General features: G+C 34.8%; 1 protein-coding gene across 1 annotated transcript in view; it reads left to right on the top strand.

The window, feature by feature from the left end:
• EIF5B (eukaryotic translation initiation factor 5B) overlaps positions 1-17,695 on the top strand; it is an 89,740-nt gene that overhangs the window by 62,601 nt on the left and 9,444 nt on the right. The window contains exons 11-14 of the mRNA XM_015544587.2: positions 1,400-1,507; positions 1,687-1,797; positions 4,369-4,436; positions 4,976-5,117. Of these exons, the coding sequence (XP_015400073.1) occupies positions 1,400-1,507; positions 1,687-1,797; positions 4,369-4,436; positions 4,976-5,117 (429 nt within the window). The remainder of the gene's footprint in view (positions 1-1,399; positions 1,508-1,686; positions 1,798-4,368; positions 4,437-4,975; positions 5,118-17,695) is intronic.

Here is a 17,695-nt window from a genome sequence, read left to right as displayed (position 1 = left end):
TGAGGAAATATTCATTAAGAAACCCCCAACTACAGATGATTAAGTGGTTACTAATTTTTGCTGTTCTAAAACAATACTGCAGTGAACAAACACGGTTGTACATATGCATTTCTGTATGCTTATGTCATTGTTTCAGGACAGATACTTTTAGGTAGAATTTCTGAGTTAAAGTCTAAACTACATTGCCTTCCAGAAAATTGTAATGCTACACCAAGTGTGGGAGAAAAGGCAAATTTTCAACCATTTCAGATCCTAACTAAGGTCATGATGTCTATATTTGAGTCTTACAGAGTGTAAGGTTCTTATGTATGACTCCTTGTTAGTAAATACATCTGACTTTTGACATTCCAAAATGTTTTTTCATTCCATTTTCTGTAGAAAGATCTAGTGTCTAGTGGTAGAAAGTAAGTAATTTTTACAAAAATGGTTTTTAGATGGAAAATAGTTTTATAAATCACATCAAAATTTTGTTAGAAGTCTTATCTCCTTTAAATGCCCAGTTTACTATACTCAAAAAGTTGGCCTTTCAAGGAGCTGCTGGCATGTGTGTTTTTGTTTGGTTTTCAACTGAAGTAGCTAGGTATATGCTACAAGAGAAACACATGATCCAAGGACATGCCTCTCAGGCTTGATGAGTGGTATCTTAAGGTAGGAAATGTCATTAGACATCTTAGGCTGAGGATTAAATATACCCTCTCTTAATTGAAAGTTTTTTCGGTAAAGTTTATTTTAACTTATTTTGAGAGAGAGCGCACACATGCAAGTGGGAGAGAGTGAGGGAAACAGATTCCCATGCAGGCTCCAGGCTTTTAGCACAGAGCTTGATGTGGAGCTCAAATTAATAAACCAGAGCTGAAGTCAAGAGACGCTTAACTGACTAAGCCACCCAGGTGCCCCTCAATTGAAAGGTTTTATAGCGTTTGTACACTATCAAAGTTTTCAAATAAATTGCTTTGAAATATTTTATTTTATAGTTTTGAAGTTCTAATGAAATTGTTTGAATGCAAGAGTATATATACCTCCTTTTATATAAATCCCCACATAAGTTAGAGGTTGTACTGTATACTAAGTATGATAGAAGATCAATTTCTTATATTCCATTAAATAAGCAATGTACAATAGTGTTCAGAAAGTTGGAGCCAAAATTTTACATGATTTTTACTCTTAATTTAATAATGTTGCTCTGAAATCTATTTTAGCAGGTTTCCCTTTGTCCAAAGGTACTGTAAAGGGAATTAGATTGTAAAGTTTACATTGTAAAGTGCAGTTACATGTAGTTAAATCAGCAGAGAACCTTGGATGAAGGTTCTGGCATTCTCTTGCTAAGGCAACATAATTTAAAGGATGATGGCAGTCAAGGTTTGAAATAATTTTGTGATTTTTTTTTTTTCATTCCTAGAAACGGCGACTTGAACACAGTAAAAATGTAAATACAGAAAAGCTAAGAGCTCCTGTTATTTGTGTACTTGGACATGTGGATACAGGGAAGACAAAAATTCTAGATAAAGTAAGAAAATATTGTTAGCTTTGATACAACTTCTTAAGTAAGTGAATGATATCTTATAAAAAGCTGATAGAAACCATAGCACATATAGGCAGTTCTGTTAAATAGGTTGCTACCTTCTTACTGCTTTTGCTTCTTTTTATATGTTGAAATACAAATCTGAATTTGCTATCTTATCCCAGCTTCGTCACACACATGTACAAGATGGTGAAGCAGGTGGCATTACACAACAAATTGGGGCCACCAATGTTCCCCTTGAAGCTATTAATGAACAGACTAAGATGATTAAAAATGTAAGTACAAATGTAAATGTATTTTGCATGTTTCAGTCTCTAACAAAAATTCAAATATAGGAAAAAAGGTTAGTATAAAGACCCACGTGCTCACTATTTATAATTAACATTTGTGCCACTTTGCTCTGTTTTGCTTCAGATCTTTTTTTTCACCCCCAAAAGAAAACATTAGATGAATAGGAGCCCTCAAGTTTCATTTCCTTTCCTCTTGCTCCCAGAGGCAATCACTATTTTGAAGTTAGAGTATGTTTCGCCTACATGTTTTAACACTTTCACCATAGATCTCCATGTTTAAAAACTGTTTCCTCCCACACCCTTTTTAGCTTCTATCAAATTGATTGTATTTTCTTTATCTCCCTTATATTCTCTACTTTGGAGATATTCAGCTTATTTATCCAAAATATAACACAATAAAGAAAATCACATAAGATTAAGGTAAAAACTTAATGAATCATTATAAAGCAAAACCTTTGTGTAATCCATGTTAGGAGATAGAACCTTGGCAATTACCTCAGAAGACCTCTCTTATGTCCCTTTCCAATCAAAACACTCTTCTACTCAGGAGGAACTTTTAAAGTAATCTCTACCTTTAATGTGTTAGAGGTTGCAAAATGTTGCTATTCTAAGCCTGTTATTGTGTTTTTTTATTGGATTACTTCTTTAGAAAACTGCCTGGTTTGCTGTTTGGTTACTCAGGATAATATGTATCGTGAAGGCAGAATAAATGCCTAATCCTTTACCTTATTTACTAACTTTTAAAATAAAGAGTGACTAATTTTGTTCGGTTTTGTATTGCTGTAAACTCATGGATTGAAACATATTTACTGTGTTTTAATTCATTTATTCTTGCGGTGAGATAGTCTCATCTTCATCTACTGATTGGCTACTGAGTCTTTTTGGTTCGCTTTTAGTAGTGTTTGGTTGCATCCATGCTGTTTGGTGTAGCAGAATCTTCTAGGCTCATCTACATATCATGCTCCAGTCTTGGAACTGGGCCTTATAAAAAAAAAAAAAGAAAGAATCCGTAATTCCATTATCCTAGAGCAGGTGAAAAAGGGTAAATTTGGAACTGAGAAGTAATAAAATTGATAAATGACACACATGATAAATTATTACATGCTAATGTGTCTTTACTCCTTATTTTGTCTTAGTTTAGTATATAGAAAGGGTCTACAAATTTGTCTCCAGTTTGAGGAAGGGAGGTTTGGTTGAGATTATGTTTTATGAAGCTTGTTTTCTGGTAGATTCCTAAGGAAGGAATAATGGGAATAATATTCTTTGAATTTTTGAATATTGCATACTTTGTGGCCTTCATCCTGGAAAGTCAGTTGGCTCCATATAAAATATTTGATTCTCATTTTCTTTCCTTAAATATCTTAAATGTTACGCTGGTTTCTTCTCACATAAATTATTGCCTTTCAAGTTTGATCACAAGCTGGTTTTCATCTTTTTATAAGTAATGTGGCCTTTCTGCATCTTGGTGTTGATTGTTCCAGGTCAGTTTTCCAGTTATGTGGAAATTTTCCAGTTCCATCTCAGTATGTAGTTTAAAATATTTGAGCACCATTTTCTTGAATTATAGTTTTTTAAATTCATAATTTAGAATTTATCTTGGTTGTAATTTATCTGGTATTTCTATGTTAGTCATTGGGGATTTTTCAACAGCTCATTCCACTAGTTGCCAGAACTTGAAATCTGGTTTTATTTTAGAACACAGTTAAAGAGCACGATTTTTATTAGACGTATATTAAAGTTCTCAGGATAACTTTTATATGACAATTCTATTTTTTGTATTCCAGAAATACAAAATAGAAATAATTATGGTGCCCAGTGAATGTTGATTTAAAATCACCAGTATGCAAATATGAGGTTTTACATGATGAATCATTTTGACATAGAACAGGAGATAAGATTTTGAAAAATCATTTGAAGATTGACAAAAAGTATAGATAAACAAGTAAAAGTTTTGTGTGTGTGAGAGAGAGATTTGTTGGTCAGTGCCACACTTTAGGTTAAAGGAGAATGTGCATATCAGGCATGTTGTAATTTTTTTCCATTCATTAATGAACTTTTGTCCAGAAAATTAAGTGTTTATGATGTTATGATGTTATTTAAATAAAGCAGCATATGAAGTCTTTCTTAAAGATATTTCAGGTTGATGAGGTAAATTTTCTTTAAAATGTATTTTAGGATATTTTTCAAAGCTTAGAATTGCTTTAAAGTTGGAACAGATACATTTTTCAAACAGCGAGAACCTCTTCTTGCATGTCACCTTTTTATAGATAGTCACTCTGACTGCTGTCATTTATTACTTACTGATAATCTGCTCAAAAATTTTTATGACCTTAACAAAGAGAATGTTTTCTTATTTCATTTTTTTACTTGGAAAACTCCTTTTGATATTAATGAAAATACTGTTGTGCTTTGCTGCTTGACTCACTGTTTTAAAACCATTTTTTAGAAAAGGAAGTGGTGATATTTTTAAGTTTTCATGGCAGAATAATTGTTTTTATAAGAAACTTTATAAAGTTTGGCTTCCTTAAGCTCTCCACTTTTCTTCACCTTTTCTAGTTTGATAGAGAGAATGTACGAATTCCAGGGATGCTGATTATTGATACTCCCGGGCATGAGTCTTTCAGGTAAGAGCAACTTGAAACCAAACTGCTTGAAACGATTAAGTCTAAAAGTTCAGTGAGTCATAACGTCTGATTAATCAATTTTTGGGTTGTATTTTAAGATATGTGGTCCCACTGTTGATCCTTATCTGTGCCTTACTGAATATGCAGTACTTTATTTGGATACTTGTATTTTGTAGAGATCTTTTATACTTTGAAAGACCAAATCCTAATACATACTTGGTCTGTCTCCTGTGAAACCCATTATAGGTGGAATTTATCCTGTTGCCTCTTGGCCATATTCCTTAGCGCAAAAAACTTGGCCAGTACAATTTGCAGAAATATTGGAGTAACTTCTGGAACTAACTCATTCCAGCTGATGTCAATTCACTGTGTCAGATAAGCATTTGACAAGTTAAGGGCTAATGGCACTTGAATGTTAATGCATGCGCTTCATTTTGTTTTTTTTTTCTGTAGGTTTTACAAAGAAATTAAAAATTTGTTTAAGCAAAATAGTAATTTTAAGATTTCTACTTATTCATCTTTTCCCCTCTTTTCAACAGTAATCTAAGAAACAGAGGAAGCTCTCTTTGTGATATTGCTATTTTAGTCGTTGATATTATGCATGGTTTGGAGCCCCAAACAATTGAATCTATTAACCTTCTGAAATCTAAAAAATGTCCCTTCATTGTTGCACTCAATAAGGTAAGCTCCCCTGAAAAATTAAATGTGAAGACATGGTTCTTAAATTTTTGTGATTAAACAAATGTGCCATAGTATAACTTTCATATAAGAATATGTACTCATGCCAAGTTAAATGTATTTTGACAGATTTATACACACGTATAAAACCACTACCATCAGAACATAGACCATCTCCATATTCCCAGAATGTTCCCTCGTATTCTGTTACAGTAAGCCTACCCCCTTTGTCAAGCCCAAACACTGATCCTCCCATCAGATCAGTCTATAAAACAGACTATTTCATATTAATGGAATTACACAGTGTGTAATCTTTTGAGTCTGGCATTTTCCACACACTTGTTATTTTGCATTTATCCATGTTGCATATACCATTAGTGGTTCCTTTTCATTGATGAGTAATATTTCATCATCTGAATAATACCACACTTCATCCAACTTACAAATTGAAGAATATTTGCATTGATTCCACTTCTAGCTTATTAAGGAAGCAGCTATGAACATTTCCACAGGTCTTTGGGTTGAAATTTCTTTTGGGTAACTATTTAAAAAGAGAACTGCTGTATTTATATGTTTCACTTAATTAGAAAATGACATTTTCCCAAAGAGATCATACCACTTTATATTTTAGGATTTCAGTTCTGCAAATTCTTGCCAACATTTGTTCTACCTACAGCCGTTGTAGTAAGTGTATAATGCTAAATTATTATGGTTTCATTTGCATTTCTGTCATGACTAATGGCATCAAGAATCTTTTCATGTATTTATTTGCCATCTCTCTCTTTGTGAAGTAACTATTTTAAAATCTTGATTCATTTTTTATTAGATTGTTGTCTTGTGGAATTTTTAGAGTTCTTCATTGTTGATATAAGTCTTTTGTCAGTTATGCGTATTGCCGGTATGTTCTTGTAGTCTAGGACTTGGTTTTTCATTTTCGTGATGATGTGTTTTGAAAAGCAAAAGTTTCTAATTTTGGTGAAGTCCGATGTGTGGGAATTCTTTATAATTTGTGTTTCTTATGTTCTCTGTAAGTAATCTTTAACCACCCCAAGTTTATGAAGAAAATTTTTAAGTGTTTCTAGATAGATAACATTTAGGTCTGTGATTATTTTTAGTTAATTTTTGTGTATAGTATAATTTAAGGATCAGGGTACACTTTTTTCTACGAATATCCAGTTCAAAACCTTTTGTTGGAAAGATTATACTTTCTTTTTTGATTTCTTTTTATAATGATGTAAAGTTGACACAAGGTTACATTAGTTTCAGGTGTACAACATAGTGATTACTATATTCTACATTATTTTGCTGTGCTGACAAATGTAGCTACTGTCACTGTATATTCTACTATTATAGTAGCATCAACTATATTCCTATGCTGTATCGTTCATTCTTGTGATTTATACATTCTGTAACTGGAGTCCTATACCTCTTACTCCCCTTTACCCATTTTACCCATTTTACCCATGCCTCTCCACCTCCAGCCTCTGACAATCGCATTGTTATGTTTATGGGTCTGTTCCTACTTTTTGGTTGTTTGCTTGTTTTTTTTTTTTCTTCTTCTTTTTAGATTACACATATAAGAAATCATATGGTATTTGTCTTTCTCTGTTAGGCTTATTTCCCTTAGCATAATATCCTCTGGGTCTGTCCACGTTGTAAATGGCAAGATGTCATTCATTTTTATAGCTGAGTAATACTCCATTGTGTGTGTAGTGTGTGTGTGTGTGTGTGTGTGTGTGTGTGTGTGTGTGTGTGTACATGTACATACCACACCTTTATCCATTTAACTGTCATTGAACACTTAGGTTGCTTCCATATCTCGGATATTGTAAATACTGCAGCAAACATGGAGTGCCTCTGTTTTCATATTAGGGTTTTCATTTTCTTTGGGTAAACACCCAGTAGTGGAATTGCTGGATTGTAATGGTATTTATATTTTTAATTTTTTGAGGAAACTCCATACTGTTTTCCACATTGGTTGCTCCAATTTACATTGCCACCAACAGTGTAGGAGGACTCCCTTTTCTACACATCCTCACTGACACTAGTTATTTATTGTCTTTTTGATACTAGCCATTCTAACTCTGTAATAAGGTGATATCTCATTGTGGTTTTATTTGTGTTTCCCTGATGATTAATGATGGTGAGCATCTTTTCAGGTGTCTCTTGACCATCTGGATGTCTTATGGATGGAAAAATGTTTATTTAGGTTTTCTACCCTTTTTTAAATTTGGATCATATGTGTTTGGGGGTATAGCACGGTAGATGGTCTTTATGTTTGATGTTAACTCTGTTGGCTATATCATTTGCAAATACCTTCTCTCATTCCATAGGTTGCCTTTCTGTTTGTTGAAATTTTCCCTCACTGTACAAAAGGTTTGCATTTTGGTATAGTCTCAATAGCTTATTTTTATTTTTGTTTCCCTTGTCTTTGGAGACATAGAAAAATGCTGCTACAGCTGATGTCAGGGAAATTACTGCCTTTGTTCTCTTCTAGTTTTGTGGTTTTAGGTCTTACCTTTCAGTCTTTAATACATTTTAAGTTTATTTTTGTGTATGGTGTTAGAAAGTGGTCCAGTTTTATTGTTTCATAGCTGTCCAGTTTTCCCAGCATCATTTGTTGAAAAGACTACTTTTCCCCATTGTATATTCCTTTCTCCTTTGTAACAGATTGACCCTAAAGCATTGGTTTATTTCAGAGTTCTGTTCTGTTCCAATGATCTATGTGTCTGTTTTTGTGCCAGTACCATTCTGTTTTCATTACTTTAGTGTTGTACTATAGCTTGAAATCTGGGATTGTGTTATTTCCAGCTTTGTTATTTTTTTTCAAGATTGCTTTGGCTGTTTAGAGTCTTTTGTGATTCTGTACAGATTTTAGCATTATTTGTTAAAGTTCTGTGAAAAATGCTTTTGGTATTTTGGGACTGCATTGAATCTGTAGGTTGCTTTGGGTAGGATGGATGTTTTAACAGTATTCTTCCAGTCCATGAGTGTGGTCTTTCTTTCTATTTGTGTCATTTTCCATTTCTTATATCAGTGTCTCTGAGTTTTCAGAGTACAGATTTTTCACAGTTTTGGTTAAATTTGTTCCTAGGTATTTTATTCTTTCTGGTACAACTGTAAATGGAATGGTTTTCTTAACTTGCCTTTCTCCTACTTCATTATTAGTGTATAGAAATGCAAGAGATTTTTGCATATTAATTTTGTATCCTCCAACTTTATTGAAATAATGTAGTTTAATAATTTTTTGGTGGAATCTTTAGGGGTTTCTGTATGTATTATCCTGTCATGTACTGATAGTGACACTTTTACCTCTTCCTAACCAATTTGGATGCCTTTTGTTGTCTGATTGCTACTGCTGAGACTTCCCATGCTATATTGAATAAAAGTGGCAAAAGCAGACATTCTTGCCCTGTTCCTGATCTAAGAAGAAAAGTTCTGTTTTTCACCACTGAATATGATGTTAGCTGAAGGTTTGTCGTATATGGCCTTCATTATGTTGCAGTATGTTCCCTCTAAACCCACTTTGTTGAGTTTTTATCATGAATGGATATTGGCTTTTGTCAGATGCCTTTTCTGAATCTGTTGAGATGATCTTATGATTTTTGTCCTTCATTTTGTTAATGTGGTGTATCAGCTTGATTGATTTGTGGATATTGAACCATCTTTGCATCCCTAGAATAAATCCCACTTGGTTGTGGTGAATGATCCTTTTCAGTGTATTGTTGAATTCGACTTGCTCATATTTTGAGGATTTTTTCATCTGTGTTCATTAGACATTGGCATGCAGTTTTCTTTTTTTGTAATGTCTTTGTCTGGTTTTGGAATTGGGGTAATCCTAGCATCATAGAATGTATTTGCAAATTTTCCTTCCTCTTCTATTTTCTGAAATAGTTTGAGCAGGATAGCTATTAACCGTTTTTTAAATGTTAGGTAGAATTCACCTTTGAAGCCATTTGGTTTCAGAAGTCCTAGACTTTTGTTTATTGGGACTGTTTTCATTATTGGTTCAATTTTGTTACTAGTAATTGGTCTGTTTAGAGTTTCTGTTTCCTCCTGATTCTGTCTTAGAAGACTGTATGTTTTCCATTATTATTTCTTCTAAGTTGTCAAAGTTGTTGGCATATAATTTTTTTGTAATAAACTCATAGTCTTTTGTATTTCTGTGGTGTCAGTTACTTCTCTTTAATTTCTGATTTTGAGTCTTCTTTTTTGTCAATGAGTCTAGCTAAAGGTTTATTAATTTTGTTTTTTGTTTCAAAAAATGAGCTGTTGGTTTCATTGACTTTTCCTATTTTTTTTTATAGTCTCTTTCATTCACTTCTTCTCTGATGTTTATTATTTCCTTCCTTCTACTAACTTGGGGCTTTTTTTGTTTTTGTTTTTCCATTTTTAGGTATAAGGTTAGATTGTTTACTTGAGGTTTTTCTACTTCTTCTTGTTTTGAAATTTATTGTCAAATTGGTTTCCATACAACACCCAGTGCTCATCCCAAAAGATGCCCTCCTCAGTACCCATCAGAGATTTTTCTGCTTCTTGAGATATGCCTGTATTGCTATGAATTTTCCTCTTAGAACTGCTTTCACTGTTATCACAAAGATATTGGACTGTTGTGTTTTTGTTTTCATTTGTCTCAAGATATTTTTTTTTAATTAAAAAAAAGTTTTTTGAATGTTATTTTTGAGAGAGAGACAGAGCACAAGCTGGGGAGGGGCAGAGAGAGAGGGAGGGAGACACAGAATCTGAAATAGGCTCCAGGCAGGACTCGAACTCTGAACCAGCAAGATCATGACCTGAGCCAAAGTTGGGCAGTGAACCATCTGAGCCACGCAGGTGCCCCTTGTCAAGTTATGTTTAAAGTTTCCTCTTTGATGTCTTCGTTGACCTACTGGTTGTTTAGTACCATGTTGTTTAGCTTCCACATGTTTGTTTGTTTTCAGTTTTTTTTCTTTTTTCTAGAAAAATGTAATTGATTTATATTTTTATACTGTTGTGATTCTAAAAGATTGATATTATTTCAGTCTTCTTAAATTTATTGAAACTTATTTTGTGGCCTAACATGATCTTTCCTGAAGAATGTTCCATGTGCACTTGAAAAGAATGTATTCTTTTGTGTGTGCATGGCATGTACTGTACATGTCCGTTAAGTCCATTTAGTCAAATGTGTCATTCAGAGATACTGTTTCTTTATTGATTTTGTACCTGGATGATCTGTCCATTCAGGTAAGTGGGGTATTAAAGCCCCCTACTATTCTTGTATTACTTGCAGTTTCTCCTTTTACATCTGTTAATAATTGCTTTATTTATTTAGGTGCATAAATATTTACAATTGTGGTATCTTCTTGTTGGATTGATTTCTTCATTATTCTGTAGTGTCCTTCTTTGTCTCTTGTCATAGTCTTTGCTTTAAAGTCTCTTGTCTGATATTAGCATTGCTGCCCTGGCTATTGTTTTCTTTCTACTTTCATGTACGTGGAATAGCTTTTTCTATCCCTTTTCTTTTACTCTGTATATGTTCAGGGCTAAAGTGTAGGCAGCAAATGGTTCTATTTTCTTTCTTTTTTTTTTTTTTTAAGCTTAGTTATATATTTTGAGAGATAGAGCAAGCACTCCACAGGCAGGGGAGGGGCAGAGAGAAGGAGAGACAGAATCCTAAGCAGGCTCTGTGCCATCAGCACAGAGCCCCATGTGGGGCTCGAACTCCATGAACTGTGAGATCATGATGACCTGAGCCAGGATCAAGAGTTTGAACGCTTAACTGACTGAGCCACGTAGGTGCCCCAAATGGTTCTGTTTTCTTAACCATTCTGTCACCCTATATTTTTTGATCGGAACATTCAGACCATTTACCTTTAAAGTAATTATTGATAAGGATGTACTTATTGCCATTTTTCAATTGTTCTCTGGTTGTTTTTGTAATTCTCCCTTTCTTGAAACTCTTGCTCTCTTTTTTTGTGATTAATGATTTTCTTTAGTGTCATGATTGGATTTTTTTGGTGTGTCTATTAATGGTTTTGTGGTTATCATGAAGTTCATGTATATAACATCCCAAGTATGTAGCAGTCTGTTAATGGTCACTTATGTTTGAGCATCGTCTAGAAGAACTTCATTTTTATTTACCTCCTCTACATATTAAATATATATTGTTATATTTTGCATCTTTTTTATTTTGTCAGGCTTCTTTTCTTTCATAATTTTGTTCTCTCATGGCCTTTTCTTTTCCATTTACAGAAGTCTCTTTGACATTTCTTATAAGGCTGTTGTAGTGGCAAAGAACTCCTTTTTGTTTGGGAAACTCTTTAGCTGTCCTTCATTTCTGAATGATAATCTTGCTGGGTAGTGTTCTTGATTGTGGTTCTTTTCTACTCCTTTCTGGCCAGCAAATTTCTGCTGAAATATCAGCTGATTGCCTTGTGAGGCTTCATCTCGTTTGGAGCTTTCTGTGCCTCCTGAATCTGAATGTGTTTCCTCTCCAGGGGTAGGGACGTTTTTCAGCTATTACTTCTTAGGATAAGTTCTCTGCCCCCCCCTTTTTTTTTTTAAGTCTTCTCCTTATCAGGCCTTTATAACATGCATGTTTGTTTGCTTGATGTTACCCTGTTATCCACCAGATCCCTTACTCTATAATTATTTTTAAATTCTTTTTTCCCCCCTTTGGTGTTTTCCATTCCCCTGCTTTCCAAATCACTGATCCATTCTTCTCATCCTCAAATCTATCGAATCCCTTTAATGTGTTTTTCATCTGCTATTCTTCAACTCTGATTCCTTCTTTTTTATATTTTATATGTCTTTTTTGAAGTTCTGCCTGACTTCATTCATGGTTCTCTCCAGTCCAGTAAGCATCTTCATTACTATTACTTTGAACTCTTGATCAGGCATACTGCTGATCTCCATTTCATTTAATTCTTTTTCTGAAGTTTTATCTTTTTCTTTGTTTGGAGTATATTCTTTTTGTCATTTTGATTTACTTCTTCTGTTTATTTCTATGGATTAGGTGGAACGGCTATTTTTCCTTAACTAGAGGGAATGATCTTGAGTGTGGGTTCCTGTGTAGAATGTGCTTGGTGAGTTGGGGTGGCTATCTGGACTGTTGTGTTTATGGACTGTGGATCCTAGCATTCTCCATGCTAGGGCCACCCTGGTGTGATAGTCAGAAATGAAGTGGGTTCAAACCAGGTGTTCCTGGGGCTCTTCACCCAGAGGGAGTTGAAATGGGTGAAAGCCAGGGGGTCCCAGGGCTCTCTTTATGGAGGGCACCCTAGCATCACAGCTAGAGCTGAAGTGGGTGTAACCAAGGGGATTCTGGGGCTCTCCTTGCAGAGAACACTGACAGGATAGCTGAAACTGAGTGGACACAGGCTGGGGCAGTACTGTGGCACTCTGCATTGAAGGCACTCTGAGTACAGCTGAATCTGAAGTGGATGCGAGCTAGGGCTCCTGGGGCTCTCCACACAGGGTAGGGTGACTAAAGCCAAGGCAGGTATGGGCAAGGATTGTCCTGGGTCACTGCACACAGGGGTGTCCTGGCAGGGCGGCTAGAACCAAGGTGGGTACAGACTGGGGGTGCCTTGGGCACTCCATGAAGGAGATTCCCTGGCGAGTTGTCTGGAGTATAAGCTGGTGTGGGTTGGGAGGTTCTAATATGCTCTAAGCCAGAGGAGTCCTGGCAAGTTGTCTGGAGCTGCAGTGGTGTGGGCCTGAGTGTTCTAGGGTGCTTTGTGTTTGTGTCACTTTGACGGACAGCTGCAGCTGTAGTGAGGCATGTAGTGAGGCTGGCTAGGCATGTCCTGGTATGCTGCACCGCACAGGAGCCATCTTGATGGAATGGCTTGGGTCGGGTGTGGGCTAGGGACTCAGGGCTGACTGAGGTGTTAGGCCATCTAGAATGCCTGGACCTTGCTCCTGTCCATGCTGCCAGGGTGGAGGCACTTGACAGTTCCTCTTGACCTGGAGAGAGTTTCAGCAGTTCCCCTGCTGTTAGGCAGGGTTCTGGAGCTGGTTCCTTTATATTCTAGATGTCTTCGCAAACCACAGCTTTTTTTCTGCACCCCAGGGCAGATGAATCTACTCACAGTCCTTCAGTACTATCCTTCCACACAGAAGTTTGCAGTGTTGATGGGGGTCCTCTTCGTTTCTATGTCTCTGTCTCTCTTGCCATTCTCTACATGGTCTTTGTTGTACAGAAGCTGTTAGCTCTCCGTTCTTCTTCAGGATGAATTGTTCTGTAAATAGGTATAGTTTTAGTGTGTCCCTGGAGGTGGTGAGGTCAGTGTCTCCCTATATATTGCCATCTTGGACCAGCAGTTCTCCACTGAATTACTTTTGAATCTTTGTTGACTACTAATTGACCATGTACATATGTCCCTTTTTGGTATTTATCTTCTCTTCCATTGACCTGTATATCTATCCTTATGCCACTACTACCCTGTTTTGGTTATTATAATTTATAGTAATGTCTTGAAAGCAGGTATTGGTAATTTTAACTTTTTGTTTCTCAGAATTGTTCTGGTTATTTTAGGGTTCTTGAATTTTCATATAAAGTTCAGAATCTGCTTAGTTTTTACAAAAGGACTTTTGGAATTTTGTTTGGGATTGTATTTAATTTGTAGGTAAATTCTGTGAGAGTTGACATTTTATCAAAATTGAGTCTTCTGATAAGTGAACATGACATCTCTATATTTATTTACTTAGTTTTTTATTTCTTCTTGGTGATATTTTGTACCTTTATTGTCCATGTGTTGGACATATTTTTCTAAATTTATCCATAGTATTTTCATGGTTTTGATGCTGTTGTGAATAACATTTAAAATTTTGGGGTTTGTAATTTATATAGGAATATAGTTGATTTTTATGTATTCATTTTTAAATCTTGTGATGTTACTAATTTCACTGATTAGGCCTAGAAGCTTCTTTTGTAGATCATGTGGGATTTTCCATCTATATGATTATGTTATCTGCAAATAAAGGGTGTGTTTTACTTTTTCCCTTCATGCGTGTGCTCTGTAAATTTTCTTCTTCCTGACTGCACTAACTAGACCTTCTGGAACAATGAATAGAAGTAATGACAGACTTCTTGCTTTCTGCCCTACCTTAGGGGGAAGTACTTGATCTTTCACCATTACATGTGATGTCAGCAGTAGGTTGCTTAAAGTGTTACTCTTGTTTAAGTCATGAGATGTTAAAATTTGTCAGATGGCTTATTCTGCTTCTCTTAAGATATTCATGTGGCTTTTCCTCTTTATTCTGTAACATGAGTTACTGTTGATATTTTGAGGAGACTTTACTAACATTTTATTATGAAAACTTTTTTTTTTTTATAGAGCCATTTAAGATTTCATAGCAGTGTTGACAGGAAGGTAGAGATTTCCCACATACACGTATGCATAGCCTCCCAATATCAGCACCCTCCCTCCCACACCAGAGTGGTACATTTGTTGTAATTGATGAACTTACATTGACACATCATTATCACCCAAAGTCTATAGTTTAGGGTTCATTCTTGGTGTTGTACATTCTGTGGGTTTGGACAGATGTATAATGACATGTATCCAACATTTTGGTATCATGTTATTTTCACTGCTTTAAAAATCCTTTCCACTTTGCCTGTTTCTCACCCCATCTCTCAGTCCCTGGCAAAAAGATCTCTGATCTTTGTACTGTCTGCATAGTTTTGCCTTCTCTGGAGTGTCATAGGTGGAATCATATAGGATTTTACAGTAAGCTTTTTCAGATTGCCATCTTTCACTTAAAAATAAAAATTAAAGTTTCCTCCATGTATTGTCATGGCTTGGTAGCTCATTTTTTAGTTTTAAGATCATTTATTTTGCTTAATAATTCATTCCGTTGTCTGGATACACTACTTACTGTTTATTCATTACCCATTGAAGGACATCTTGGTTGCTTTCAGGTTTTGCAGTTAGGAATAAAAGCTGCCATGAACCTCTTTGTGCAGGTTTTGTGTATAAACATGTTTTCTGGTTCTCTGGGTGAATATCAAAGAGTGTGATGGTGGATTGTTATGGTAAGAGTTTTAAGTTTTGGAACAAACTGGCCAAGTAGCTGTAACGGTTTGCTATCCCGCCAGCAGTGAATGAGGGTTGCTACATCTTTACCAACATTTGATGTTGAATTTTGGATTTTAGTCATTCTAGTAGGTATGTAGTGGTATCTCGTTGTTGTTTTAATTTGTGTTTCCATAAGATGTGGAACATCTCTTCATATGCTTATTTGCCATCTCTGAGTTGTCAAATTCTTCGCCCATTGTTAAATTGGATTCTTTATATTCTTATTTTTGAGTTTTAAGAGTTCTTTCTGTATTTTGGATATAGGTTCTTTATCAGATGGGTCTTCGGCAAATGTTTTCTCCCAGTCTGGCTTCTTGTTTGATTCCCTAGACTCATTTTCACAGAAACTTATCATTTTAACAAAGTTTAGCTTATCATATTCTTTCTTTCATGGATTATGCCTTTGGTTGTGGTGTCTAAATAGTCCTCACCATAGCCAAGGTCATCACATTTTCTCCAGTTTTATCTTCCAGAAGTTTTAGAGTTTTATGTATTACATTTTGGTCTGTGATTATTCTGAGTTAATTTTTGTGAAGAGTGGAAGGCCTGTATTGTGTCTAAGTTGTTTTTTTTAACATGTGCATGTTCAGTTGTTCACTATTTGTTGATTACTTTTGGATTTTTAAATGTTAAACCAGCCTTGCATTACTAGAATAAACCCCACTTACTTGGTCATGATGCATTATCTTTTTCATGTATTGCCTGATTTGATTTGATAAGTTTTTGTTGATGATTTTTGTGTCTGTATTCATGAGTGACTTTGCTTTATAGTTTTGCTTTACTGTCTTTTGTCTGGTTTCGATATTAGCGTAATGTTGGCTTTGTAGGATGAGTTGAAAGGTATTTCCTCCTTTATGATCTGAAAGAGTTTGTATAGAAATGATAGAATCTTTTTAAATGTTTGATGGAATTCACTAGGAAGCCATATCTGCATAGAATCTCTTAAACAGGTACAGGTTATTTAGGTTTTTTATTTGTCTTTTATCAGTATAGAAATTTGTATTTCAGAGAACCAGCTCTTTATTCTATTGATATTCTCTATTGTTTTATTTTATATCTCATTGATTTCCAGTGTTAATGTTATCATTTGCTTCTTTCTGCTTTGATTTTCCTGTCCTCTTCCTTTCTAACTTCTTAAGGTGGAATCTTAGATTGTTGATTTCAGATATTTTTTCTTATCTAATAGAAATATTTGAGGGTAAGTTTAGCTCACTGTTACAAGCACTGCTTACATATTTTTTGCTTTTATTATTTAGATCAAATAATTTTCTGAATATGGAATTCCAGGTTTAAAAAATATTTTTTTCCTTCATCATTACTGCTTTATGGCTTTTATCTCTAATAGTCCTTCGTTTCCTTGTATATAATATATCCTTTTCTGTGATTGTTTTTAAGAACTTTCCTTTTAAAGGTTCATCAGTGAGATTTTGTAATGATTTTCTTAGATCTGTGGATTTATAGTCTTCATCTGTTTACAAAAATTAGGTTATTCAGAGATTTTTCATGAGTGACTAAGGTTTTCTTTCATTCTTTTTTCTTTGCTTCAGCTGGGAGTTTTTATTGCTATATCTTCAAGGCCTTCAGTCTTTTCTTTTGTAATATGTAATTTACTGTTAAGCTTATCTAGTAAATTTTTATTTCATATTATGTGTTTTTTAAAGCTCTTCATATTTTTTCTTTAAAGTCACATATTTTATAATAATTGTTTTAAGGATCTCGTATGCTAATTATATCAACTTTGTCATTTCTGGATCTGTTTCTACTTACTACTGTTTCTCCTTTGTAGCATTCAGATTGAGGAAGCTTCTTTATATTGTAACCCTAGACTTAGGAAATGGATTTTGCTCGTTTCTTTTTCCTACTAATTAGTTTTCCTGTCTATACCCATTTATTACACTTTTGAAAAGTGAAAGAAAATACATGATTTATTTAACAGAGTAAATCTAATGTGAGCAATAAAACAATTAAAATGGACTGTTCTCTGAAATAGGATGCAATTATTACTATTTTTTTTTTTTTGCTGTAATTTTCCTGGTGATGATATTTGCTATATTTCTTATTTTTATTTACTAAACAAAACCATTTTGGAATTCCAGCAACATATGCTAATAGTGTCAGGATAATTCTAGGATCTCATCTTTTGCAAACAAATGACAGCCTCTCATGAACTGGTTTGGAGGCTCATGGGCAGCTTGTTACCTCAGAAGTTTCTAATTGAAGAAGGGCTGCAGTTAGGGGCACCTGCGTGGCTCAGTCAGTTAAGCATCTGACTTCAGCTCAGGTTATGATCTCGCAGTCTGTGAGTTTGAGCTCCATATTCGAGCTGTGTTGACAGCTCCGAGCCTGGAGCCTGCTTCAGATTCTGTGTCTCCCTCTCGCTTTCTGCCCCTCCTCCACTCATGTTCTCTCTCTCTCAAAAATAAATAAACATTACAAAAAATTTAAAAATGAAAGTAAATTAAGGGATTGCAGTTAAGCAGGTTGTATGGGCTTTTTGGTATAATAAAATATTTGAGT

This window comes from Panthera tigris, chromosome A3, assembly GCF_018350195.1.
Source record: "Panthera tigris isolate Pti1 chromosome A3, P.tigris_Pti1_mat1.1, whole genome shotgun sequence".
Lineage (NCBI taxonomy): Eukaryota > Metazoa > Chordata > Mammalia > Carnivora > Felidae > Panthera > Panthera tigris.
This window is presented reverse-complemented; position numbering and strand designations above follow the sequence as displayed.